Consider the following 24,196-nt stretch of genomic DNA (forward strand, 5'->3'; position numbering starts at 1 on the left):
GTTTGTTATCTAAGAAGAGTTTAATATATTATAGTTTGATTGATATACAGAAGACTATAGTTACCTTTTCACCAGAAGAGTTTAATATAGTTTGATTGATAATCTAATAAATAAAAATGGATTCTACTTTAACCTTTAGCCTGAAGAAATGACCCAAATTATTTTAAACTGATTTATTATCAGAATGACTGACATGGTTGGTTAGGAAATATACCCAGCAAGTCTTTTTAATCTTTGTTCTGGTGCAACTGACATGGTTATACCCAATAATTCTCTTTAACCCTTATTCTGCCGCAATATTTTATTGAAATGAAATAAATCGGGTTTTACGTCTTGTCAACTTTGAGTGATCATCTTCAAGTGCTTGTTTAGTCTCTGTCACCCAGAAAGACTAGGAGCTTCTGGTTGAACGAGACTTGTGCTTGTTACAGTGCAAAAGCGGAAGTACGTCATTAAAACACATTCCTTTCTTTATATCCGTATTATTTCTAATATAGGTGTAAATTCACTACGTATATCTGATGGAAAAACAGTGTTTTTACCCATATAAAATATTTTTATTGAAGCTTCAACTTGCCAGAATAAATATTAAATGTATAGAGAGAGAGAGAGAAATGGGGTTTAACGTCCACTCGACACAAACTAGGTCATTTCGGGACTAACATATGGTTTAATTTTATTTACATAATTCGCTTGCGCGTAGGGGTCTTTAGCAGTGGGAGGAAACCGGAGGACCCGGAGTAAACCCACGAGGTTGGACAGGCGACCCTACTCCTTGCCACGTACAACCGGGGATTCGAAACCACGCCAGTCGACTCAATGACAGACTTAATGATACAGCGCGCGCACGCTAACCATTCAGCCATCCAACCCCCCTATTAAATATAGTGTTGTGACAGTAGTAACAGACTATTAAAAATACTTTACTGAAAAACATTTTAAAAACAAAAATTATTCCATTGATTATTTCAAAGGTACCGCCATTTAAAGTTTACATTAGTCTATGCAAATTTCTCGTGGTCAGATTTTGTTTTACTCTGATGTTTTTAATTGTATAATAATAACAATAATATTTACATAGTAAATGATGGACCATCCCTTTAATGCTACCAGTTTATTAAGTGGTTGTTCATAACATAGACTATTGGTCATAGTTTGTTAAGGATGTCTGACAATCCGGAAACATATTGTCGTATGTTGATATCGATATAGTTTGTCGTAATTTAATGTTAATATTATGTTGATTAGAAAGTCAACAGATTAGGAAAGAGACCGAACCAGTAAATCACGTTTGGTGCATTGAAATTGTGCGATACTTTTTAAATATAGCCTATTATTAACTGCACAAATATTATGATGTCAACAGAACAGTTTGTAGATTTGAACGTAGCCATTGAAAATATTACGGACTTGTCAACACCCTCGAAAGTAAGTTCTATTATATTGGTAAATGGATGTACATACGTAGTGGTACTACGTTTCTCAAATATAACCATTGGACATTATTTTAAAGTATAAGTTACGTTAAAGATACATTCTGGGAGATAAGATAAAGAGCTGACGATCTCATTATAATAGGTAAAACTAGATACTGTAAAGGCAATTTACTGAAAATTTCATTCAAACTGATCCACTATGAACCGAGAACTAAGCGATTGAAATTTCGGCCTAGCCTCGATCATCATTACTAAAGTCAGTACGATAAACAGCATAGTCTCGATTATCCATTTAATCGTTAAATCGTGAAGGAAAGTTATGTAGTAAATCGGCTCATAATCCACTAAAGATCGCAGGTTAGCGATGCCATCTAGAGTTGATTATGATCTGGATAGATTAATTAATGTCTAATTAATAATTTCGATAACATTTCAGGTCTAAAGAAAGACCTGCAATAGACAGATTTAGCTCTTGCATTATGCATGTTTAAGCTATTAGACTTATTAAAGCAATATGTTAAAATATTAATAGTGTCTATAGCCTGGTTATTTCCAATAAAACTATGGCAAATTTAGATATGGAAAGTAGAGACACCCAAACGTATTAGCAAAATACTGGACTCTGCAATACAATCTGCCTGACAATGGACCCCGTACCCCCCACTCCCAACAACTCCAGTAAGACTGTTTAAAATAGATTTTCGCGGCTTGGGGTAGATAAGTTAGTTTTGATATGTTTTAGTCCAAGTATATCATCGAATTACACAGTTTGTACGTGGACGTGGGAAGGTGCCTTTAAGCCACAAATTAGGCGTCGACGTTTTTATTAGCCTTTATTACATTAAACTTTTCATAACTTTGTTCGTATATATAGTTCACATTCAGGGCAAATTCTCTTTTAGGGTATTTTTATAATATTAATAACCCCTGTATTATTGTGATATTAAGTGTAACGATAATCCAGGGATTAGTAGGGGTGTGTTAAATCTCCCCATCTAAAGTCCTGACCATGACACATCTTTAGTACAGTGTAATTACCACCATATTGTAAATATACCTTTGAAGATTTATTACCTAGATTCTACACAAAGTGATTGTATTTTTAAACTATGATATGCAGAGATATAATTCATCGTATTTTATTCAGTATTTTGTGGTCACAGATGTGTTTGGGTGTGAATATTGGTTGTGTTTATTTATATTCAATGACACGTACATGTATAGAGTCTATTAAAGTCACGTATCGATGCGCCAAGCGTCTGAACTTCTGAGTGTGATGTACTGAATGTGAAACAACCGTCTAACAAAAAGCTTGGATGGCCACCATTCATAATGATTACTATGATCCTTTATTGGTTAATACTTACTCACTTATTAAAATAGTCTGAACTAAAGAGACCCAGTGATTATTGTAAAAGGTTCATACAAACAGACCAATATATTTGATTTATATAAAGAATTCAATGACGCGCTGTTATACTAGTCGACAGTTTATATAGTTCAAGGGGTAGTCATTAAACAGTTGCATGTACCACACGTACTTGTACACCATACCCACCAAAACTACTTCAAGAAAGTGCAGGTCAACCCGGGCAAAAAGTCTTTCCGATCGCTTCATAATGTTACAATATATCAATCCGGTGTTGTCGAAATTGATTTATAATTTGTCGTATTTCAAGATGCGACGTTCTGGTGACCGGGTAAAAGGTGTGCCCACAATTTCCCACTACCTAGTACCATTAAATTAAAATAGCATTATTTGAGATATATCGTACAACTCATCTTCCTCCATTTTATAGTTAGTTGATTGGTAATTTAATTTGTATAACAGACAAGTCTACCCGGGCAAAACGTGTTCCCGGGTTGTACCAGTTTCTGGGTTATTGCCGGGTTGTATCAGTATATTGGGATTACTGGGTTGTTGAAGGGTTGTACCGGTATACTGAGATTACTAGGTTGTTGAAGGGTTGTATCAGTATACTGGGTTGTTGAAGGGTTGTACCAGCATACTGAGATTACTGGGTTGTATCAGTATACTGGGTTGTTGCGGGGTTGTACCAGTATACTGGGTTGTTGAAGGGTTGAAGATATCGTGTCTACTTGTTATAGGTGGACATACCAGTTCTCTACTGACCAGTTGTCACATGTTACAAATTGGCCTGACTTGAGCTTATCGTGTAAACGATTTATGTTTGGGTGTTAGGACAGTTTGTATGCTGAACGCCTTGGAATTGTTGTTTTAATGGGTGTAATGTTGATGGTAGCATGGATTGGAATGGACATGTTATAACTTCTCTGGCATTTTTATACACATCCCAACATCACCTTCGTTTTTAAGGACTTGTGATGGACAACCCTTGTGCGATATATTATGTTATAGTTTAAAATGGCCGATTCTTACGTTACATGTTTCTAAATTATTGAACATCTTTTAAACTTATATATCATCTAAAATTCCGTGGTTAACAATGCCACTGCCCTTGGACAAAACTTAATACAAAAAATGAATTCGAATCTAGTCATCTTCCAAAGTTGAATTTTATCGACATATTCCTGATTTTGAATTAAAATGGCTTCATGGACGACAGATTATCGACTGCTCTTATAATTTGATTGCATGGCGATTGATTCGTATACAACTGTGTTTAATTTGTTAATCGGCTTGACATTTAGTTTGAAAGCCCTGATTATATTTATAATGGATTTCATATGGTCAGAATATTGATCAACATCAACACCTTGTATATTTACAAAATAAATGGAACTGGTTAGTTAAAACATTGAACTGCGTTTTGTATTAAATGCCGCGCAACCATACTTCAGTGTAAAACCTTGTAAAGGTACCAGCCAGATTATTGACGTATAGTGTACTATTTTAATGTAAAAACTGTTCTTATGTATGTAATTGTGCACGCTATTCTATATATATATATATATATATATATATATATACGGCCATTGAAATATTATAGTTATTTATATACTGGGGGGGGGGGTGGCGCGTGCGCGTTGTATCATAAGGTCTGTCATTGAGTCAACAGGCGTGGTTTTGATTCCCCGGTTGAACGTGACAAGGAGTGGGATCGCCTGTCCAACCTCGAGGGATTTCTCCGGGTCCTCCCGTTTCCTCCCTCTACTTAAAAACCCCTACGCGCAAGAAAATTATTGAAATAAAAAATTGAATCCTGTGTTAGTCCCAAACTGACATAGTTTGTATCTAGTGGACGTTAAACCCCATTTCTCTCTATCCATATACGGCCATTGCACTATTAATATAATTATCTATATCCTCGGCTTCTGGTTACACACGTGACCATATAAATGAAGTTTACCGTGTGTTAGTCTCAGAATGCCGGAAGTATGTGTTAACTTTAAATCTGATTTCATTCCAGTTCTAAAATCCTACTGCTCCAGATCATCGTTCTAGTAAGCTACATGTATCAGTAGTGACCGGTGTCGACACTTTTAATTTTTTTGATCCAGACATTTTAAGTTGACATGTTCGGAGATTTAAAATAAATCGTTTCATTATATTTTAAATAAATCGTAGGTACCATTGAATAAACCCAGGACTGTTAAAATGAGACATTTTATCTTATATCAATATCCAGGGGCGATTATATATAAAGCACTTCTCTAATGATAGCTGTTGGTGAGACCATATCGCAGTGGGTAGAACGATATGATCATTGCTTGTTATCATCTAGCATAAACAGTGTCTTGACATTCTTGACACCGACAGCTGACCATAGATATTAGGATCAAATAGACCTGATAATCACGCCTCAACTATAATGACCGTGTACCTACATATTGTAACCTATCACTCCTCATCATTCATCACATCTTTTATCAACAATATACTCTGCTAAACGAAATACTCACCTTGTATTGTATTATAAAATAGTTGGAGGTCTGAAATATCTCACCCTTTGAGTCTGTACCTGAACAAACTTCTGAATCATCGCGATGCTCATTTCTAAAGTATCGTGGACACTTTTTATACTTAGGCTTTTTTTTTAGACTAACGTATGTTAAGATTCATTTCTATGTAGTGCTAGGGAAAGAAGGTTGTCTTGACAACGTTTCTCCCAATTCCAACTGCCAGTTTGTACACCGGCCTGGGTTTAAGGCTAGACGAACTATTCATGTAATCCCGGCAAGCACCACCCCTGGGGAGGTCTTGTTGATTAGGGTCCAGTCAACTCGACATCTCGTACCTGCACCTAATCCAGAAAGCATCGTACCAATAAGGAGTTTTGTAACATTACCTTTAATATTTGGAGAAGAAAGTGGGCATCCATGGTGGGCATCACGAGTCTTGGCATCACCCGCTGTTCTATTTATATAAACAAGAAAGTTAGTTTGCTACATGAAACCAAACTATGAACTTACCAATTTTAAATAACTTTTTTTTAAAAAAAAGGTTACATGGTGCCATAATTTTGTTATTTGGTGCTGCATGATCCTAATTCGCTTGGCTTTTATTGTCTTCGTTGATCTCTATTTTAATCAGATTGTTATTGTATTTTTGGGGATGTTAGAAAAATGGAACACGTTTACCCTTTCTACACCGGGTAACATAAAAAAGCTAGTATACTATAAAACCAGAAAGTCTTTGAAAAGTCTAAGTTTATGACCTAAAATTACAATATGGACGTGTGAATAAAATTTAATTCACGAATTGAATCTTTTCTGATTTAACGAGATCGTATTTTAAGATTTTAATAATTTCCTGTTTGGTTCTCCAGCGCTTCTTTATATGTTATTGTGTTTTTATAGATGTCCATTATTTATTGCCTTGTTTTTATTGATCATAGGTGTTTCCTATTGTTCACTTGACCGGTTCGTCAGAAAATCCCTTATTTATGGGCAGTGATGACACCTGCCCCCCAATTGGGTGACGTCACGTTCACGCTTTTCAACTGGGTTAATGATGACTTGAATTTAATTAGAAGTCAGTCGAGTGTTATCAATCTGAAATCCTTCTGTCAGCTGTCTTCTTGAGCCTATAGTTGATGGGGCCTAGACATGACAATCAGGCTAATGATAGTCGGCAGGGTTTACACCACACTCTACCCTTAAATATTCCCATCGTTTGCTATAGGTTGTTGCTTTCTGAAAAATGTATTGTCCAGTCAACTCCACCATGTGTCTTGCTGGGTCTATTGTTATCACAAGTCGCTGATGTCATTCAACCAGATGAAAAGGAGAGTTATTATGCAATATAGAAAATTCCTAATCTTTTTAACAAAGCCTTCAATGATTTGATCCACATCTGCTATTAATAATCAACGTTTTATTTCTTAAATCAGCGTGGATTTCTACACTCTTTTATTGTTAAACTTCCATTAATTATAAGTACATTATAATCTCTTAGTGAAGTAAAAAAGAGAATAATATTTATATTGAATTTTTAAAGAACGTAATGCAGATATATGCAACATCTAAAAAACGGTCTGAAGGCCACTGATAAAATAAAAAGACATTGGAGCGTCAGTTGGAATCTTGTAAAAGGGGTACAATATTCGGTGCGTGTAACGAGCACGGTAAATGTGTATTGCATGCATATTTACGACATGAGGTCTGCTCCGAACTCGGTGAATATACATTATAACCCATACTTTATACATGTTATTCCCGAGATCCTTGCTGTTGGTATTGCACGATGGTAAAGAAATACATTATTTCACCATTTATGAAAAGCGTAACCCGTTAATATGGGAAGATGAACCGATTTCAGACATGTATTTTGCCGCAAATAAAATCTTTCAAACGTTTTTATTAGAAAAGAAACAGTTCTAGGCCAGGATGTATATAAATTTTTAATGACCAAGTTTCTCTATAGGCATGTTTATCATTGTTTATATTAAAATCGTCCGACAACAGCTGTTCTATGAGATAGATTGTCATAAGTGACTCGATTAACTTTTAAAAAAAAAATGAATGAATTACTCGATAACAAACCGTGACGCGCGACTGTCAATGTGACATCCGTGACCCGGAAATGATCGAAGACAATGACCATTGGCATTTCTCCGATCCGAATGTTCAATGTATAGAAATGCATTATTAATTTCGATGTGCGTTGAAAAATAATTCTAGATTGACCAGTAATATCTTATGTTGAATATTGGTGATTATTGCATTGAGGAGACACAGAAAATACTGAAAATAACCGGTCGAATATTGGGTTCGAGAGAGATTGGTTATCGCCATATTGGATAATTTATTTACAACGAGGACGATCGGTACGCTGTATTCAGACTATATTTTATATTTCGTGGTTTCCTAACTAAATATAATTATAAAATACACTAAAGTGGAGGATTAAATTAAGAACGAGCCAAATTATATCATGTTTAAATCTGCCATTGTTTACGGATGACGGCGCTCGAAATTATTATTTATTATGCGTGGTGTAGGAATTGATTATTGAAGAAAAAAGCATCGTCTGCTTTCAGTAAAATGGATGTCCATCATTCCTTTAGAAGATAAATAAGATCAAATAACGAGTTATCCTCTTCTGACTTTTATGGTTAATCGGTGAATTATATTATTTGCGTATGAGACAATTTATTTGCTTTTTTACAGCACTGTATAGGGATTTTATACTAAAGAAGTGACCGGTATTATTGACACAGTCAACAAAATTAAGCATTGCAGTTCTTCTCCAAATAAACAGTGCAATCCTGACCAACATGCTACTTTATCATTTCCTTTTAAGAAACTTTAAGCATCAACTTTCTGACCCTTGATTCAATACCCCTGTGGAGTTTAAAATATTACATAAGCCATAATTAGGTTGGGCTGGAAACATTTGGTTTCAATTAGTTTGTAGCAAGCGACTGTGATTTTCGTGTCTCAAGTGTTTGCGTTTGAAATGAACTATGTTGATATTGAATGTTTCGAGTGTGTATTCAATTTACCGAACATAGTTAAATTAATGGAATATTACACATAAAAGGGATTTTATTATTGAAAACATATGAATTCGAGAAGAAATATTTCAAAATAATTGAAGAATTAAACATTGAGATGATATACATAGCTTGTTACTAGTAGTTGAAGGATTAAAGGATTATTGTTGAATTTAAACATTAGTTATTGTATTTTGAAGATTGATTTAGATCAAGGATACTTTAAACTTATTAAACCATCTTTCAAGGCTGTGAATGAAATGATGCCTGATATCTATGTGTTATCATTAGAAGTATTATGTTGCGTGAAAACTGATATTGAATAAATATTGAAGGGATGTACTGTATAGATGTATATATATAGATGTGTAACTATGAAGTATCATTGATAATTTAACACAATGTAGTGTTTACATTGGTGGGGGTTTATCATGTAACATGATCATAGATATGATTGAAAACTGATATTACAAGTAGCTACTACAAACTTATATGCACTTAAATCATGTAGCTACTTGTCAATGGATATTGTTTAACTTTTCACATTCCTAACACGTTTAGGTTGGTGATGTAGTGAATTTTATTTATTGTATTTAATTTATACCTGTTTACACCTGTGATATTGTTTTTGATCAGTATTGGATGTTTTTGAATCATATTTAACAAAAGAACATTGTGCCGTTTTAGTTATATATTTATGAATGAAAACTATCAAGAGCAAGAGTAATCAGGATTTTCAGTATTCAATATTTAGAATATTCTACAACTGAAAGTGTTGTGATGTTTTGGAATGCAATAACATACTACCGACATTTTGTATTGTAATTTCATACATTGTGAACTAATCAGTTATATTGTGCAAATAGAAAAATCAATATGAATATCTCTGGATCCTCAGCTAGTTCTATTAAAAGTCCTGAACCAGATGAAGGTACACCAGGTTGGATTGAGTGGCAAGTAAGTTGATAGAATTAAGAAAATATATGATATACTAGCATAAAGCATTCAAATTAACAACCGACTACATATACATTCATGCAATCAACTAATCAAGAAAATGCAAAATAAATCAAATTATGCATGATATAATCGAGAAAATAAAAATAAATCACAAGTCAAGTGTGCACATTGTGTTTAAGAAGTACTTGATTGTCATTAATTCTAATTTTAATGTATTTATTTGTTATAGGAGTCATATTATTGAAATATAGTGTTATTTGTGATTCGGGGGGTTGGATGGCTGAATGGTTAGCATGTGCGTGTTGTATCATAAGGTCTGTCATTGAGTCAACTGGCGTGGTTTCAAATCCCCGGTTGTACTCGACAAGGAGTAGGGTCGCCTGTCCAACCTCGTGGGTTTTCTCCCACTGCTAAAGAATCTTACGCACAAGCGAACTATTGAAATAAAATTGAACTATATGTTAGTCCCGAAATGACCTTGTTTGAGTTGAGTGGACATTTTACCCCATTTCTCTCTCTATTGTGAATATTAAATTGATAAAATAGGGTATATATATATAAATTGTCTAACCTGTAATACATATGTGTCAATTTTTAATGGTATAAAGGTTTGAAGCTTGATTCACATGCGCATAAATTGAATGTTACAAAATGTTCATAATTTAAACCTATGTGTTATATTAAACAAAATGACATTTTGATACATTAAAATTGAATTCAATCATTCAGAAAAAAACTTTAAAATGTTTATATTGGTTGATCCAACTAGGCATCAGTATAACTAGGGGAAAGAAAGTAAGTTTCAGTAGAAAAGATTTTATTAGAAAACTGAATATACTTGACAATTAAATCTGAATTTGTGTATGAGCCACGGTGGCTCAGTGAGGAAGACACTGGCTCGCTAACATGGAGGTCACATGTTGGATTCCTGTATCAACCAAGAAATTCCATAGGGATTCTCTGGTGTGGTTCTCCCTTGTCAGCGGTGCAGTACAGAGGGCCTGGCAAGGAACAACATGTGGTCATTTGGATGGGACCCTTGGTGGTTGGAATTTGATATAAGAATAGGCCATAGTGCCGCTGCCCAGACAAAATTTCCCTCATAGCACACTGTATGGCATATGCCCATCTTCATTAACACAGTCGGAGTAGGACATTATACCTCATTTCATTTTCGAATATTAGTGTTAGCAATCCTGATTTCATTTCGAATATTAGTGTTAGCAATCCTGATTTCATTTCAAATATTAGTGTTAGCACTACTCCATTCTTCTAACTTAACAAATGTTGGTTGGATGAGATACAGCTTGAATAAAACATGACGATTGATGTTAATAAATATATTATTATATATTTCAGCAACAACTAGATGCATACAAGGCATGGGTTAATTCTCAATTACGTAAACGACCAAATACACGACCGATAGATGATTTACGACTGGATATTAGAGATGGTAAAATACTGGCAGAGCTTATTGAGATCGTTGGTAAGTAAATATTCATTTTAAAATGGCTCTTCATTTGATTTGACAGGTGCAAGACTAAGTGATTTTAGTTCTTTTGCTTCGAGCATTGAACATATTACTTGTACCATGGACGTGGCGGGAACCTTTTGGAATAGAACAGAAAGCAAGACATTAGTATAGACACTGACTGTTGCATCTAAATGGTCAAATACGTATGAAATTCACTTGCTGAACTGATAAAATCATCTCCTTGATTCTTCCTTTGACTCACAGACTGTATGGGTGAAAAGAAAATTCTCAAATTTTTAAACACTGATCATACATAATAATTATGTCTGTTTGAATGGTGCAGAAAATAAAGTATCGAGAGGAAATTGATAATTAACGTTGCTTCTGATTTGACGGAATAATTAAAGCTTGTGACTTAGATAGGAGGCAGTTTACCATTACTTTCCTCATTGGCTTTAATGCTAAAGATACTGAGTTGACAGTTCTCGCTATAATAGTTAAAAATTACATAACGTAAAAATTTCAGTAAAATTGCTCCACTCTGAACAGAGTTATTAGCAATTGAATTTGAGGCCTAGCCTTGATCGTCATTATGAAAGTCGGTACGATAAAAAAACAAAGTCTCAATTATCCATTTTGATGTTAAATCATCCTTCCCTTTACAGTTTGACTAATTAATATACAATTTTGTCATTAATAATTTAACTGGACAAACGAGACTAAGTCTCAATTATTCATTTTGTCGTTAAATTACGCTTGTGTTCTAATCCATTTAAATCAATGCCATCCGATGGTCTAGAGAGTTGATTATTGGCTTGTCATATTACAAAATGTCTAAATTATAGTTTATATAACATTTAAAGCTAAAATAAAGATCTGAAATAGACAGATTTATCTCTTGAATAATACACCTGTAACTGATCTATATTTCTATCTGGTGGAAGAGAAGTTACCAGGTATATATAATACACCTGTAATACACCTGTAACTGATCTATATTTATATTTATCAGGTGGAGAAAAGTTACCAGGTATCCATACATCACCTAGTAATAAAGATGAAATGATAGACAATGTTCGTAGTGTTTTACAGTTTGTACTACAACATAAAATACGTATGCATGAAATGTCTGCTATAGGTAAGTTTTACCTGTTTACATCCAAGGGTTAGGGTTATAGGGTCCCCAAGCACTGTTATTCTTCTTGGGGTAAAACTCAAAAAACAAAAAAAAGTATAAATCTCTACCAATTCAAGTACAATCAACATAAATCGTGGCATACTATTCCTTGGAGAATTACGCATTAATTGAAGGACTTTCATTTTTTATTTGACAAGATGGCGGAGATATCGTTATGTTCAGTTCCTGTTCTGTATGTGTGTAGCTCTGATAATAATGTTACAAGGTGGGATGCAATATGATATGATGAAATGCCAGTTAGTCACATCTTGCAGAATTCTCCAAAGACAAATTACAATCTTACAAATACAAAACATTAATGTGACACAATCAACAATAACCGTTAATATTTTATTTGGCCTACACCTTTTGGAGAAAGTAGACCGTAGGGAATTATTAATAACAAGTTTGTCCGAACTGTGCCACATGTTTTTGAACACAATAACTCTGGTTCTATTGATACTTTACAAAAATGTAACTGAATGTCATTTATTTCTGTTTAGATATTGTGGAAGGAAATTTGAAGTCTATTATGAGGTTAATTTTAGCTCTGGCTGCCCATTATAAACCTTCGAGTGTAAAACATTCTTCTTATCATCATATTAAATCACCTGCACATGATGTTACAGGTATAGCTCAGGTAAGTTATATATTATACAGAGTTTATTACTCTATCCGGTTACTAAATACCTCTAAAGGATTATTCAACTAGTCAATATAAACACTGAAATTCCACCCAAGAGTTTGTAACAAGGTGATATGTTACTTACTAAGCTCGGAAATAAAACTTGTCTCTTATGTCGTATAGATGTCAGTTGGCTTGAAAACCATTGTCTGAATGACAAAGACACATATACAAAAGTATTTTTATAAACAATGTTTTGGCCCCACAAGCATTCAAAACAATTAATTCTAACTTGAATAATGTCAATTTAAAGTTGTATTTATATCACTTGTGTTTAAAAATTGCATCAATTGTAAAACTATTGTAATTCTAGGATGCCGCTGTAGCGCTTGCTGAAGCCAGACGTAATGCTGCTCGTGCCGGACATAGACACAGGCGTACACGAGAATCTACAATAGCAGAAAGGAGGTACGGACACAGGTAAGACCATTTTAAAAGATCAGTAATTCTGCTGTCAAATTGTAACATTCTCTCCATTGGAAACAGAATTCATAATAAAGGGAGATAATATTGCATCAAGGGAGATAATTTGTATATTTTATTTCTGTTTAGGATCATCTTGGCAAGTAAGATTGTAGGTTTTTTAAACTGTAGAGTATTATTAACAGATAGATGATGTACATTTATTTCCTAATGAATGACATTGTGAGATAATAAACCCAAGAATATAAATATCACCTCTCCATTTTTTTTTATGGAACAAATAACAGTGTTTAAAAATTAAAACTAGTAAATTCATTACATGTTCATTCCAGATATCAAGACAGTAGTTCAGAGCAGTTCTCAGATTCCGATCACAGTCAGAGTGGTCATCACAGTAGAAGTCGGAGGGAATTACATCCACTAGACACTGGTAGTCATAGTAGTAGTCATTCTTCAAGTGCTCGACTTAGTCCCAGATGTTATAATACACCTACTAAAAACTTAGATTATTTACCACGTAGCAAGTCTATGTCAATTGATCATATACACGGTAAGATTAATAAACAGTTTTATTCCTTATTCATTGTGTGAATATTATTAGTTATATTTTAATTGTTAACTGGCGGTTCCAAGACAATGAGTGTGCCTTTTTATTGTGTATGGTCTGAAAATCCGTTTTTGTCGTTTGGTTTGAAAATGGAAATAAATGAAATGGGGTTTAACATCCTACTGTTCTGCTCCGACTGGGCTAATGAAGACAGACGTACGCCATACAGTGTGGTAGGAGGGAAATTTTGTCCCGGTAGCAGCACTACAGCCTATTCCTGTATCAAATTCCAACTGTCAAGGAATCTTTAAGGTGCACGCTAATGTGTACACAGGACTTCAGGTTGTTTGTCCCATCCCTTGCCAGGCAGGGATCTAACACAGAAGTTTAGTTTGGTATTTTAATGTTAAATATTTATGTAATTGTAGCTAAAGATAGTGGTGCTGAATTAGAAGATGCTGTTAGTGTTGTAGATAAATCACAATATGATGAATTATTACAAGAATATACAAATTTAGTTCATTCTATGCACGAAACTAAAACAGAACTTGTTATGTTACAGGAATTGGTAAGTATTTATCAACAGCAAGGCTAATGATTTAATTCAATTTGCATATTAGCATTTTTTTGTAAGATTTTTTTTTGATAAATATTTATACAAGTCTAATTAAAAAATATACATAAAATTCCCAGTATTATGAAAACAAAATTCAAAATACACATACATGTATTAAAAGCATGTTTTTATTATCGGAAATCTTGCCTGGTAGAAATGTAAACCATTTACTATATAACAGTTATTAAATGTAAACTGTTTACTATATTACAGTTATTACATGTAAACTGTTTTCTATATTACAGTTATTACATGTAAACTGTTTGTTATATTACAGTTATTAAATGTAAACTGTTTACTATATATACACTGTTTACTATATAACAGTTATTAAATGTAAACTGTTTGTTATATTACAGTTATTACATGTAAACTGTTTACTATATTACAGTTATTTAATGTAATCTGTTTACTATATTACAGTTATTTAATGTAAACTGTTTACTATATTACAGTTATTACATGTAAACTGTTTACTATATTACAGTTATTACATGTAAACTGTTTACTATATTACAGTTATTACATGTAAACTGTTTCTTATATTACAGTTATTACATGTAAACTGTTTGTTATATTACAGTTATTACATGTAAACTGTTTGTTATATTACAATTATTAAATGTAAACTGTTTGTTATATTACAGTTATTAAATGTAAACTGTTTACTATATTACAGTTATTAAATGTAAACTGTTTACTATATTACAGTTATTACATGTAAACTGTTTACTATATTACAGTTATTACATGTAAACTGTTTTGTTATATTACAGTTATTAAATGTAAACTGTTTGTTATATTACAGTTATTAAATGTAAACTGTTTGTTATATTACAGTTATTACATGTAAACTGTTTACTATATTACAGTTATTACATGTAAACTGTTTACTATATTACAGTTATTAAATGTAAACTGTTTACTATATTACAGTTATTACATGTAAACTGTTTACTATATTACAGTTATTAAATGTAAACTGTTTGTTATATTACAGTTATTAAATGTAAACTGTTTGTTATATAACAGTTATTAAATGTAAACTGTTTGTTATATAACAGTTATTAAATGTAAACTGTTTGTTATATTACAGTTATTAAATGTAAACTGTTTACTATATTACAGTTATTAAGAGGAGAAGATTCTGGTGATACTGAAGATGCTACTGTAAGTTGATTATATTACTGATATATTCAATAACTTATAGATAGTCTTATTGGTTCCTCTATCGTAATATCAATACAAATACACTATTTAACTATTGTTTTTATTATTACAGAATGAACTGATAAGACAATTACATTTAAAAGATAAATGTATAGCAGCCATGAAAGTAAGGATATTTATCATTATATATATCTGTCAGTGGTTATATACTATAACATTATATATATCTGTCAGTGGTTATATAACTATTATATATGTAATATTGTACTATATCTATACATGTGGTATTATACTATAATTATATATGTAGTATTGTTCTATAATTTAGAATATAAATCTATTTGAATATTAATGCATGCTGCAGTCCATGTTGGGTCGAGCTATAAAAACCTGTCATACAACATCATATAAGATTATATTTACGGTAGATAGATAGTTATTTGATTTAACTGTTAATCCACTTGGTGTAGAAGATAGAATAATTTATTTGTGTTTATTTGTAGCATGATATAGTTAAACTACAGGATGAAATAACGCTACAAATACACGAAAAGGAGAAAGTAACATCTGATTTAAGATCTGAAATACGTGATTTACTGGATCAGATGCATATAGTTGGTGCTACTGGTGCCAGTTTATCAGCTAGAGTAGCATCACAAGATAAAAGAATGGCCAGATTAGAAGGTAAAATATTCCAAGCTAATCCAGAAGATGGATCTCACAGTATTAAACCAGAATATCAGGTAATTTTAACTCTTATATTTATTAGGATTTAATAATCCATGGTTGGTTGAAGGATGGCGATGGGGGAATGACTGTATGGTTAACTCTAGTGTGACCAATTTGACCCAATTTCAAAATGGATTAAGAACCCTGGGGATGACTGTATGGTTTAACTCTAGTGTCAATTTGTGGATCTTTAGTTTGTCATTTATTTCATCTCATCATTGTAACCAGCAAGAATTAACAATACATATTGTATCTTCTCTAGTATCGATCATGCATTAGTCCCAAAAATACATTTAGTTCTTTATAACATTAGAATATATTTCATCTCGTCATTGTAACGAGCAAGAATTAACAATACCAGGTGTACTTTGTATCTTCTCCGGTTTCGATCATGCATTAGTCCCAAAATGATAGACTTTAAAATGTATTTCGTGGTTTATAACAATAGAATATACTTTCTATATTTTGAACGACTGATAAACAAAAGAAGATGGCTCTACTTGTGTCTACGCTTTATTTATTAATTTCTATTCCTTACAATTTACTTTCTATTTTTTATTTTCAGAGTTCAGCTACAGAGCTACACGTAGTCAGAGATTCCTTACAAAGTTTGCGACGTCATTTTGAAACGAGTTCTCCACACAACCACACGATAGATACATTAGAACAGAGTATAGCACTTTTAATAGAAAAACTTCATACAACAGAAACATCTCCTCTAAGTCATACTATAGCTTCATCCCGGGTAAGTCTGTAAAACAAATCTAATTATAGGTCTGTCATAATAAGATTGGGGGGTTGGATTACCAAATGATTAACGCGTACGAGTACATTTCGATTCCCCGGTTGTATGTGACAAGGAGTAGGGTCGCCTGTCTAGCCTCATCATATGATGAATATGACATAGTTCTTATAACAGTTGACAATTGTTAAAACAAGTGAAGAGAGTAATTCAGTTCAGTTGTCTTAATCACACCAACAGTGACAATCAAATGAATAGTGGACTGTGAATCGTGTGACAATATGTCTTATTGAGATAGACAGAAGGGGGATTGGATGGCCGAATGGTTAGCTTGTGCGCGCTGTATCATAAGGTCTGTTATTGAGTCAACTGGCGTGGTTTAAATTCCCCGGTTGTACGTGACAAGGAGTAGGATCACCTGTCAAACCTCGTGGATTTTCTCCGGGTCTTCTGGTTTCCTCCCACTGCTAAAGACCCCTTGCACGCAATCTAAATATTGAAATAAAATTGAATCATATGTTCATCCTGAAATGACCTACATATAGTTTGTGTTGAGTGGACATTAAACCCCATTTCTCTCTCTCTCAGATTGAAAGAACTGGTAAATTCTGTTCTAGATCACTCCTGTCAGCAACCCCTGAAATTATTGACTCACAATCAAGCAAGGTCTAAAAATTAGATTTTATTATATAACCAGTTTGTTAATATTTTATTGATAATTATTCTGTATTTTTCCTTTTAAATAGTCTTTGATGGATACGTCACCAAAAAAGTTAAATTATGATTCAGCACCGGAAAAACGTTCTTCCTCCAGTATAAATATGTCAGGTTAGTCGCGGTTTACTTTCCTCCAGTATAGACATCTATAAATTAATTTAAATTAATTTAGAAACCCCCTTTCTATTCAATATTTAGTCCCGAAATGACCTAGTTTGTGTTGAGTGGATGTTAAACCCCATTTCTCTCTCTCTCTCTCTTCAGTATTAATGGAGTAAAATAATATTGAAATGTTGTTTGAGAGTAAGGTTTTTTATTTTATGTTATATTTTTAGGTTTTCGAATGAATAAACCCAGTAATAGTCAGAGTAAAAATAATCCACCAAGTTCAACTAATGTTTTATATTTTACTGATACGTCAGTTACACCAAAAATATGTAAAATACAGAAAAAGTAAGTAGTTTATTCTATAAATAAACAGGGTAGCTCGGATATTTCAACCTGGTTTCCCCCTTCCCCAGGGACCCTGGCTAGAAAAAGTGTCTAGTTGTCCAAATAGGACAGAAAAAATGAGGTTTTATGTATACCATTGACAATCCTTGTCAGGCCCTCAGTCCTGCACCACTGACAAGGGGGAACCCAATGAAATTTCTCAGCCAACACCGGAATCGACCCCTCGATGCTAGCGAACCAGCATCTTACTCACTTAGCCACAGTGGCTCCCTTAAACTCAAGGCATGTTGGAAGAAAGTCAATGAAGAACATCTTATAACCTACACAGATAATAAGCTCAATGAGAAATACCTGTATAATTTGTATAACTTAGTGAGAAATACCTGTATAATTTGTATAACTCAATGAGAAATACCTGTATAGTTTGTATAACACGATGAGAAATACCTGTATAATTTGTATAACACGATGAGAAATACCTGTATAATTTGTATAACTCAATGAGAAATACATGTATAATTTGTATAACTTAGTTAGAAATACCTGTATAATTTGTATAACTCAATGAGAAATACCTGTATAATTTGTATAACACGATGAGAAATACCTGTATAATTGTTTAATTGTGTATTGTAGATTAGGTGATATTAAACTGGGAGATTTTAAGAAGTTATTTGATCGACCATCTATATATAGATATCATTTTAAAGCTTTAGATCCAGAATATGGAACTGTTAAAGAGGAGGTAAATACAACATTCTCATCATCTCACCTGTATCATACCTGTTGAAATAAATATATATGTATACAATGTTAGTCACAAAATGACCTGTTATTGTCAAGTGGATTTTAATACCCCATTTCCTGAACTATTTATGATGTACTTCCATCAGATTCTCATTTTACACATTAGTGTGATTTAAGTGGTGGAATTAATTCTTTTGGTAATTTTGTCATGAACTGAGAAGAAATTTTGCCACCATTGACCATAAGTTTTTAAATTGAAGCTTCTGTAATTACTGTCTGTCTTTATGTTCCAATACCTTGATTTGATATACACCTGTATGATGTTTATATATTTCCAGGTAGCTAATGATGATGATATAATACCTGGTTGGGAAGGTAAAATAGTAGCATGGGTAGAGGCTGATTTACAAACCGAGTGCTGATATTATTGTACCTATTACTTATATAGTGCTATATACAAACTACACTTATAAACCCTGTGCTTTAAATATTTCTACTCATGGAGATGGTTAAAAATAGTTTCACTATTTCATACAATTTCTTATTTTATGGATATTTATGTTGGATCCAAAAGGTTTCAAATGTGTTCAACTTGAAACCCAATTCATTTTATGTGACACGGAATCTCTGGAACTGGAAGCTTGGAATATTCAAATACTGGAGGTGTAAGCTTGGAATATTCAAATACTGGAACTGGAAGCTTGGAATATTTAAATACTGTAAGCTTACAATACTGGAGGTGGAAGCTTAGAATATTAATGAAAAATTGTTTTAGAATGACCATAGTTTTATTATTCCTGAAATCTTTTTTCAAATTGTGTTCAATAACTATTCCAATCAAAACATACTGCAGCTCAAGTAAACAGTTTTATTTAGTTCTTTAATCCTAATTTTGTTGTGATATAAACTTTAATTTGTGATGGAGAGAAGGAATAAGAGGAGAAATGATATTAACTAATGTACAGTTGTTTATAGGGGAGAGAAAGATTGAGTGAATGAATATTGAAGGAGGAATGAAAGTTGTTAAGTCATAATAATTTAAAATCTTTCACTTTGTATGTTTTATTTGTGTGAAGTATATTAATCATCTAAATCTGTTTTTAAACTGTTTTATTTTTGTTGAAAACTGGTCATGTTAATTTAAAGTCTGCACATAAAAGGGCATTGAAGATTTGCACATTAATAGCTGCTTGCTGTAGACATGAAAAAGATTTGCTTTTGACAAGTTTTTTTTTTACATAAAAAGATTTAATTGCTTTAGCCATATTTTTTCCTATTGAAAAATTTGCTTTATATATTTTTTTAGATCAAAATATTCACTTTGAAAATGTTTATTTTCATCACATCTGAATGCTTTAATTTATGATGATAAAAATGACTGATAATCTTTTAAATGTATTATGTTGGGTTCTAGTCTCTAGGGTTTTATCTTTCATACAGGTATATTGTATTAATGGGGGGGGGGGGGTATCTTTCATACAGAAATATTATATTAAACTGGTTTATTTGTAAGCTATTTATTTATACACATGGAGATAATATTTCAACTACTGATACCGTATCATTATTGAATTATATTCCACTATACTAGTTTTAAATCTGAAACTTTTCCCATATCTTTAAACTGTTATAAACTGTTATTATGTTCGCTTGATATACCATTGAGCTTAATGCAACCAGATATATTCAGGATTCCTGACAATTTTTCAGTTAATATGGAAAATCCACAATGAAAGGGTTTCACAGAGATAAAATTAGAATGAAATATACTTTTTAAATCGACCTCTACAAGACTTGGATGAATTTATAGTTCATGGATAATATAGTACCTGAATTGGGAACCTTTGTGATAATGTTTTTTTCGACTGATAATGTTGCTTTTCTCTCTTGTGGCCTTATAGTATACAGTATTATTAAAATAAAAGTTTATAATTTTTCTGATTAAAGTTAAGAAAATTCTTGACAAGTATATAAGTAGGTTTATATATAATTCTATATCAAAAAGAGTTGGTCCATCTGGTTATATATTCGTTCAATATGGCATTCCCGATGTTTTTAGTAAATTGGTCAAATTAGTTTATTTGTGTGACAGAGTTATCTGTTTGTCGCGTTTATACCTTTTCCAAATAGCAATAGTTAGTTCTGATCGATTCCACAAGTGATGTCCCAAATGGCAATAGTTAGTTCTGATCGATTCCACCCAAATGGCAATAGTTAGTTCTGATCGATTCCACCCAAATAGCAATAGTTAGTTCTGATTGATTCCACCAGCGATGTCCCAAGCACAATCTTTAATTTAGTGTGGCTTTGAAAAGGGTTGTTTAGGAAGTTTGTACTTGTTGAATCAAGTTGAGGTCTATTGTTTGTTATCTGTTTGTCACGTTTCTACCTTTTCCAAATGGCAATAGTTCTGATCGATTCCACCCAAATGGCAATAGTTAGTTCTGATTGATTCCACCAGCGATGTTCCAAACACAATCTTTAATTTAGTGTGGCTTTGAAGAAAAGGGTTGTTTAGGAAGTTTGTACTAGTTGAATCAAGTTGAGGTCATTGTTTGTTAAAATATAAAACTATGTGGACCATCTCTTTTAAGGCTTATCAATGTTGTTATCACACTCGAAATATATAATCAACATTATTAATATATTATCTATGGAGACCTAACCATAGATATTTGCGAGATGCTAATTGTAGGACGGTTGGGGAGGTTCGGGAATTTCCAGTCCAAAATGGCTGCTTTATATAATTGAGTATTTTGAGGAATACTAACCCTAACCCTTTTTAGAAAGGTAAACTTGGATCTAATTTACCTTTAACCCTCTTAAAAGGGTTAGGGTAAGGATTAGTATTCCCAAAAATACTCATTTATATTAACTGGCCATTTTGGACTCCGGAAATTCCCAAACCTCCCCAACCTACCTACAATTAGCATCTTCCGAAGAGTTTAATTGACTAGCCTGTAAACCCATTTCCATGATATCATCTATGTATTAATGTTATTAAAGATCTCATGTTTCAACATTCACATGTATTTGTCTACCTCTAATCTTATCAATATATTTTATTTATTTTACACATTTATAATTTTTGTCAACATCTTTAACAAAACATCAGGGCCCTGTTTCTCAAAACCTTAACTAAAGATCAAATCCAAATTTTAGTAGATACTTCAATTTTGATTGGCTAAGCACTAAAATCAACCTAATATTATCCAATCAAATTACTAAAATTTGGATTTTTATCTTAGTTAAAATTTCGTGACACAGGCCCCAGATGATTAGAAAAGAAAATGGCGATATTTGTGTACTATGCATGCAGATGTTGTTGCTAATTAATCGTTACATTGTTTGCTTCCAATTAAAAACTAAAAGATATCTCCACGCTGCCTTATATTAATATTTTACAACCATTTGCTTGTAGTCGTAATTCCTCAATATATTCCATATATTTGATGTTTTGACATTCCAGTTGCAAACTTGTAATAAAAATATTTGTGTCGTTACTGTGTGATTTTGACCTTATTTCTATTAAGGTCATCACCTATAAATAATATAAAGGACTAGGTATACTGTTACTAATGATATTTGATAATTGAAATGGATATACACACAGTACATAATTCTATCGACTATAATATTACTGATTCCTTATTGTGAATTAGTAATTATATTCCATGGAGTTGTGTCCCTTGTATAAACGAGGCACTTGTTCCTCAAATTTGATCTTTATATCTAGACAACGCAAAACACCTGGGCCCTTATTCACAAAACTTAATAAGATACAATCAAAATTTTAAAAAATACTGCAATTCGATTGGCTGACCAGTAAAATCAATTTCCATATTGGTCAGCCAATCGAATTGCAGTATTTCTTAAAATTTTGATTTTATCTTAGTTTAAGTTTTCGTGAATAAGGGCCCAGAATGAGAAGTTATGTTTTTAAGAATTTAATGTGATATGGTTAAAGTTAGGATTAATTAATGGAAGGTATGATCTTATGTGTATTTATCTAGCTGTCTCATTGTTCTGGTCTACTATATACAATCAAGGCTTATTGTTTTGGTCTATTATATACAATCAAGGCTTATTGTTCTGGTCTATTATATTTAATTAAAGCTTACAGTACAATTTATTATTTTAATGTACCAGTATTCAAAAATAAACTTGTTTTTGAAAATTGTATTTTGTTTTATTTTAACCTATAATCTTAGTTTTGCTATTTATCCATGCTGAAGACCCATTGATCTGATATATCTGACCCTCAAATGGCAGAACAAGATGGAATGGTACTATTACTGTTGCTATTTGTGAGAAGACACCTAAAATTGATCCTAGTTTGAACCCTGCTCAAACTGGTCTGTTTCAATTTTTTTTTTCACTTTAAATGTAGCTTTAATGGGGAAGAATTATGCACACTGCCCATGATGGATAATATATATTTTTATCTACATGTTTGAGAAAATGTCTAGGTACAAGAAAAGTTTAAATTTGTTGCTGTGGGGCTGAGGCAATCTGATTAAAACACAGATTCTATTTTATAATTCAAAATTTCGTTTTACTTGTGTTTACTACACTAGGACTTGAAAAGTTGTTATATAACCCCTGTTCTGGATGATGTGAGGGATTAGCCAATGAAACATTCTGTTATGGTGAGTTTTTGGTGTGAGGTGCACAGAACTGTGGGTAACCTACTAGAAACATCAACGCTGATTGGTTAATCAAATGTCAGATGTCATAGAGTTAAAAACAACCTCCCACTACAACCGGTCAGATCTTTATGTAGTAGAGGCCATCAAAAAGTATAAAAAAGCGAAACAAAATAGAGATCTGTCTCAGATTGAGGCTGAGAAAATTCATTAAATGAACAAACCTGAATAATGTCAGACCATCTAAAGCAACAAATCTGCCAAATGTGGGTTTAAACAGCCACAGTGACTCAGTGAGTAGGCCACAAGCTAACTAACCAGGAGATCTGGGTTTCAATCCCAGTGTTGGCCAAGAGTTCCCAGGAATATTACAGTGTTTAACATCCACGCGACACAAACTAGGTCATTTCGGGACTAACATATGGTTTAATTTTTTTATTTCAATAATTCGCTTGCGCGTAGGGGTCTTTAGCAGTGGGAGGAAACCGGAGGACACGGAGAAAACCCACCTGGTTGGACAGGCGACCCTACGAAATATTCATTGACAATCGTGACAATCGTAATTATAAATAAGAATAGGCTCTAGTGCCACTGTCCACTTAAATTTTTTCGTCTTCATTTTCCTAGTTAAACACTATTTAATTTTTATACGCCCACATTTTCACTTGGCTGTATATTGTCGTTGCCCCTGTCCGTCCGTCCACAATTGTTTGTGGACACTCTACAGGTCACAATTCTTATACGATTTTGA

The 24,196-nt window shown here is 32.8% G+C and overlaps 1 protein-coding gene across 2 annotated transcripts; it reads left to right on the forward strand.

Moving 5' to 3' along the window:
• Positions 1 to 1,278: 1,278 nt before the first annotated feature.
• LOC126829781 (dixin) lies at positions 1,279 to 22,966 on the forward strand. Of its 2 annotated transcripts, none has more exons than XM_056102989.1 (15): positions 1,279 to 1,428; positions 10,676 to 10,805; positions 11,806 to 11,931; positions 12,474 to 12,610; positions 12,969 to 13,075; positions 13,411 to 13,628; positions 14,054 to 14,193; positions 15,370 to 15,411; positions 15,524 to 15,577; positions 15,915 to 16,154; positions 16,706 to 16,885; positions 17,629 to 17,710; positions 17,935 to 18,052; positions 18,689 to 18,797; positions 19,138 to 22,966. In XM_056102989.1, exons 1-15 carry the CDS (start codon positions 1,354 to 1,356, stop codon positions 19,219 to 19,221), a joined length of 1,842 nt encoding a protein of 613 aa, XP_055958964.1. In that variant the 5' UTR covers positions 1,279 to 1,353; the 3' UTR covers positions 19,222 to 22,966. The 2 variants fall into 2 exon arrangements, with proteins under 2 accessions (XP_055958964.1, XP_055958963.1); XM_056102988.1 differs by lacking the exon at positions 1,279 to 1,428 and adding an exon at positions 7,448 to 9,313.
• Positions 22,967 to 24,196: the final 1,230 nt, after the last annotated feature.

Source organism: Patella vulgata, chromosome 8 (assembly GCF_932274485.2).
Source record: "Patella vulgata chromosome 8, xgPatVulg1.2, whole genome shotgun sequence".
Classification (NCBI taxonomy): Eukaryota; Metazoa; Mollusca; class Gastropoda; family Patellidae; genus Patella; species Patella vulgata.

Bases quoted from the DNA above. Each gene is read 5' to 3' on its own strand.
- LOC126829781 (XM_056102988.1), top strand. From the start codon at position 9,233: ATGAATATCTCTGGATCCTCAGCTAGTTCTATTAAAAGTCCTGAACCA. The intron at 9,314-10,675 runs GTAAGTTGATAG...TATATATTTCAG, and splicing joins CAGGTTGGATTGAGTGGCAA to CAACAACTAGATGCATACAA. The intron at 16,886-17,628 runs GTAAGTCTGTAA...CCTTTTAAATAG, and splicing joins ATACTATAGCTTCATCCCGG to TCTTTGATGGATACGTCACC.